The 5444-nt window shown below is 41.3% G+C and overlaps 1 protein-coding gene across 1 annotated transcript in view; it reads right to left on the bottom strand.

Annotated features, from left to right (window-relative positions):
- Window positions 1–378: 378 nt before the first annotated feature.
- Window positions 379–5444, bottom strand: part of FREM3 (FRAS1 related extracellular matrix 3) — a 102210-nt gene continuing 97144 nt past the window's right edge. Inside the window, exons 22-24 of the mRNA XM_048509018.1 lie at window positions 4926–5113; window positions 4678–4824; window positions 379–3670 (exon numbers count right to left, since the gene is read on the bottom strand). Coding sequence (XP_048364975.1) covers window positions 3146–3670; window positions 4678–4824; window positions 4926–5113 — 860 coding nt within the window. The 3' untranslated portion in view covers window positions 379–3145. The remainder of the gene's footprint in view (window positions 3671–4677; window positions 4825–4925; window positions 5114–5444) is intronic.

Here is a 5444-nt window from a genome sequence, read left to right as displayed (position 1 = left end):
TGGGTGTACTTGGCTCATATGTTGCCCCTTTCTGTTTTAGGTGTGTGTGTGTGTATAATACCATATATACTCAGGAAGGAACAGGGTAATCTCTTAAGTTTGCTTGGTACCCTTACCATGCATAGAGTGTGCTGCGCAATCAGTTAACTATATTGGTACACTACAGTTATAGGATCACTTAACAGAAAAGGGGTGGTCAAGATCTACAGCCCTGCACCTTGGATTTCATGCTGCAGAGAACACACCTGAAATTTGCTTTCTCGGCCTATCACATGTACCAATGACACTTCAAATCAAGATTAGATTTTTATGTATAATTCCTTTGTATAATGTATAATGCCTTTGTGCCTGGTATTAAAACATATGAGAACACAAATATAATGTGGAAGAAAATATTTTTATAACATTTTATAAAATACTTTTATAAAATCATTGCTTAATATCCAAATTTTGTTTAAAAACCAAAAAATATAACAGTGGCTAATATGTGTTTTTTAATGCTTACACCTGGTTCAATAAGTTGTAGAAAAACATATTTTCACTGGCTTAGACCAGTGAGCCCATCTAATAAAAAGGAAGAACACAATTAAAACCCCTTCTCTCTGTTTGTCAAAGGCTTTCACGGCCGGAATCACTGAGGTGCTGTGTGGTTTCCGTGCTGTATGGCTGTGTTCTAGCAGCATTCTCTCCTGATGTTTCGCCTGCATCTGTGGCTGGCATCTTCAGAGGATCCTCTGAAGATGCCAGTCACAGATGCAGGCGAAACGTCAGGAGAGAATGCTGCTAGAACACGGCCATACAGCACAGAAACCACACAGCATCCCCTTCTCTCTGTTTGGATCCTGATACTTTCTTCTAACAGCTACTATATTACACTGAATTGGTGGAGTTTACTGGACTACATGCTTGTACACTGAGGTAAAGAGTTCTGCATCCTTAATGAGGGCAGTAGCAGCAATTAGCTTTGTTTAAACCTGCAAAATACCAGGTAGCTGCAGTATTCTCCAGTAAGTAAAAGCATTGCACTGCTATACCATATGGTTAATTAGTGCTAGAAGGAGAGTAGTCAGAGCAAGGTAGTCCTAAAATGACCCTTCATGACCTATTTGTCTATGGTTATTGCTGCTCCAGTGCTTGAAGACAGAAGGAGATTAATACAGGTGTTCCTTCACTAGGAGTGCAGTGTTTGAATGAGCCCAGGCTTAACCTAGATATCCACAAACAATTAGAACCCATCAGAGGAAAGGCTGGCAGCAAGCATTCATATATAAATTAACAATGGATGGTTTGCTAACAGATCAAAATGCAACTTTCACAAAACCATTTGGAAAATTTCTGCAGTGTGGCTGATAGAGACATTAAATTTCTATCAGTGTGGCTGATAGAGACTACTTATAACAACATTAAATTCAGGGCAAGTCACGTTGGTATGTGTTGGGTGATCTAGTAATAAAGTGATTGTAAACTAGAGAAGTTTTTGCTGTGCCACAACTGAGGGTAGCTATCAGTAAAACAATCATCAGTTTAACTTTCCTGACCCCAGCTAGAAAAGGGCAGATTTGGGCCAAGACCTGCCATTTTTATTGTCTCCAGCTGATTGGGTAGTAATCTGTTGCAAATATGAACGTTAATATATATTTGAACAGACTGGAAAAGGACAGAAAATGCTTCAATTGGTTAAATAAAATCACAGACTACATATATAAACTATGACAATTAGAATAAATCTTTCTGTAAAAGTTCACTGCTGCTAGTAAACAAAATACCGGTCCTTGAATAAATCTGTCAGTACCTGCAGCAAAACAAAGCAGCTTCAGCACACTGTGTTGACTTGCCATAGCTGTGGCTCAGATTTCATCTTGCATCAACCTGAGTATGAGACACCTTGATTAGGGTCAAACAACTTTCAGAAGTAGGCATGCTTTTGTGTGTAGCTATCTACCTATGAAGGGCCACGCTGATGTGGTTAGGAAGGGCCAAAACTATAATATTGCCTCCACGCTGTTCAACTTTCTCAGGCCACTAAAGTAAACTCTGAAGGATATTTTTAATAAAGCTGTGGACTGTATGGTCCAAGGTACCCTGGTCTTGGAAGCTAAGCGGGGTCATACCTGTATTTGTATGAGAGAACACTAGGGAGGGCCAGGGTTGTTCTGTAGAGCCAGGCACCCACAAACACCTTCGTTAGTCTCTTGCCTTGAAAACCCTATGGGCTTGCTATAGGTTGGCGGTGACTTGACAGTGGTTTGCACACAGAAACATTTATAAATATTGCTAAGTATTTGGGGATTAGCTGAGTAATACATATATGTTTCTTTATTGTGCCAGCATTTGATGGCCTAAAATTTGCTGATTGTCTGGTTGAATGAGAGTTGTTTTTATAAACTGAATGTTGAATGAATGTGCAAACAAGTTGCAAGAAATTAGTATCTTAAGTTATTCGTAGTATCTTACAATATTTGCCAAACTTCCTTAATTCATGGATACTTCACCGTCATTGAACAAACAAAAGAAGGGGGGTAGACTAACAACCTGGAGAGGTCATGAAGGGCCCAATTCAGTAGTAAAAACCCATGCTGTACCAAGGTATATTTATTATACCTATGGTTAAAAGCCACCAGAGAAGCATGCTCTTTAAAAAAGCTTAGCATTTTTCCAGTGCAGTGTTTTCAACAATACAGACAGTACAGAGATACTTTAGTTCTACCCTATGTGGTTAAAATGTGACTTCTCTTCCCCATTTTTCCATATACAAAAAAAGCAGAATTCTAGACACTATACATGGTAAACAATTAGGAAATCAATATCCCCTTGAAGAGCACCAGGCTTTTACAATGGTCAATAAGGCACATTTAAAGCTGCTTGAACATGATTTCTTGAGCACCATTTTTGAAAAATGCTAGGTCTTGAGAACACTTTATTCCAGGCATTTGTGTTCCTGTGCTCCTGGAAAAAAGTTATAAATAAACCATTCACACTTAATATACACTTCATGTTTACTACATATTTTGTAAGCTGGAATCACACACAACCTAGCATCAAAACCACAGCAGCCAGCTCCAAGTCTGCAGAGGCAACACCCAAATACTTGTTCCTGTGATGAAATGCTGTGCCTTCAAAGGATAAGCTCATCCTTGCAATATAATTAAACTTCAGAGCCATTGCTGTGCTGTGTGGTCACAGTTTCATTGCTGCTGGAAGAGTTGATGGGTGAATCTGCTTTCCCAGCAGTAGACTGTCCCTTTCGTTTCAGAAGAAAGACAATGATCAAAACAGTGCAGATCAGAAGCAACAATCCAGCTGCACCGCCAACAATTGGTATGAGCTTGTCTTCGACATCATTGCCTGTAATTTCCAAGACTGGCTTTTCATAAGCTTTATTTGGTGGGGAGAAATCTTTCTGGTTGATGGTAATTTTGTTGGACCGATCAAGAGCTATGTGCTGGATGTTGGTGCCTCTGTTCTTATCTACCCCAATATCTTCTGCAAGGGCAGGACTGTCAGAGATTGCTCTCCGCATGCGCCTTACATGTGCATCACCAGGGATTCCATTAGCTGAAGACAGAGCATGATGGTATTCAATGCTTCTCTTTCCTAGGCCTTTGTGGGCATTTTCACGTGACCGAACCATGTAAATAGCATGGATGTACCACTCTCGGCCTGCTGCTACCTGTCATATTTTAAAACAGATATGAAAAATATATGAAGATGGTGAATGTGACTGCTGCCTCGTCGTCTTCGAGCCCCCTTGACTTTGCCCATGTTGTTGTCATCGACATGGGCAGGGTCCAGGGTGCCCGGTTCCAACCCCTGTAGTCTTCCTGGTCATGTGAGGGCAATTTTGCGCCTCCCTACGTGACCAGAATAGTGGCATGGGTTCTGCTGCCCCCACTCCCCCCACCACCTGGGCTCCCAGCCGGCACTGAGGCCGGGGATGGGGCCATGCCCCCACCCGCCCCTGAAGCTTGATCACACCTCCCCAAGCCCCCCTCTCAGTGCTTATAAAAGCAGCTCTCCGAGGCTGGAATGGCAGTCTCTTCTGGCCTCCCCAGAGGGGAGGGCAGAAGGGGCTGCTGGCTGGGAGTGGGGGTGAGGAAGAGTGCCATCCCTGGCCTCGGAGAGCTGCTTTTATAAACACTGAGGGAGGGGGCTTGGGGAGGTGTGGCCATGCCCCTGGGGATGGGTGGGAGCGTGGCCCCACCCCTGAGCCCCACCCCATGAAAAATCTATACTTACATCACTGTTTATAAAACAACAAAAAAGGAATGCCACAATGTTTATTCCAACTTATGTTTGACATAAAGGTTGTACTTGATGTCACAAAATCAGCTGAATTCAAACATCTAATATTTATATATCAATTTCAGTGAAGGCAATGGGTGTTCATTGCAACTAGTTTTTGCTGTACAGGGCCTAATATTTCATAATCAGAAAAACTAAGTAAGGCTAGAAAGCAATCTCAGGATTGTTGTCAAACCCGCTATATTCATAGAACAGTCTTCACCTTGTAGTAACATTAAATAATTTATTGGATTTTTTTCTGTATTTTGCAATACACTTCTCAAAAGAAGCTTCTGAGTAATGATGATAACATTTGATCAAAGTGGTTTAAAGTGCCGTGCTACTCATTAAATAAGTCCGTGAACATCTCTGGTCTCAACAGTTATCAAAATTTACCTGGAATAGTGGCGTTGACAGTATGCTGAATCCATCAGATCCAGGCTGCTTTACCAAAGGATAACCATCTACATGATCAACTGCTAATTTAGCATGGAAGGCCATATTGCCGAAAACTTTGGCTTGGGTATCTGGTTGAGCTTTATCCTAGAGAGCAATAATAAAACATTGGTAGAATATTAGTTTAATTGTTTTAAACTTAACTTGCTGTATATATGTACTCTATTGTTGCATATTAGCTTACTTACCAGAATCTTGAATCTATACAGCAGGGACGAGGAGTCAGCTAGGCAGCCATACTCTTTGTTATCTGGATTGTACTTGGGTACATACCCATCAGCCCCAGTGCACAGAAACACCTTCTCAATGGTACACATGAAAGAGTCTCCTAAATTTTGAACAGGATCGACCATGACTCGACCATAGATTTCAGAGCCTAAAGGTAAGAAAACAAATCAAGGATTAATACAAGTTAAATACCAAATTAATAGCAGTTTTGTTTTTAAGTACTGTGAATGCTGCAGTTTGTCCCCCTGCCTTTCTCAGTTCAATCTTTACCAAAATCAGGGAGAAGAGAATCACAAGCAGCTATGATGAAAATTTGGTGCCTCGTCCTTGAAAAACAGCAACCTCCAGGCCCTGGAAAGATACCCTATGAACTACACTGAAGCCGCTGAATCTGTCACTGCTCATTTGTGCTGGGCACACGGCTTAGTGCCTCTTTAAAGTTTAAATAGCTTCACTGTATTCTACTGTTGTCTATGATG

The sequence above is a fragment of the Sphaerodactylus townsendi genome, linkage group LG10, assembly GCF_021028975.2.
Source record: "Sphaerodactylus townsendi isolate TG3544 linkage group LG10, MPM_Stown_v2.3, whole genome shotgun sequence".
NCBI classification, from domain to species: domain Eukaryota; kingdom Metazoa; phylum Chordata; class Lepidosauria; order Squamata; family Sphaerodactylidae; genus Sphaerodactylus; species Sphaerodactylus townsendi.
This window is presented reverse-complemented; position numbering and strand designations above follow the sequence as displayed.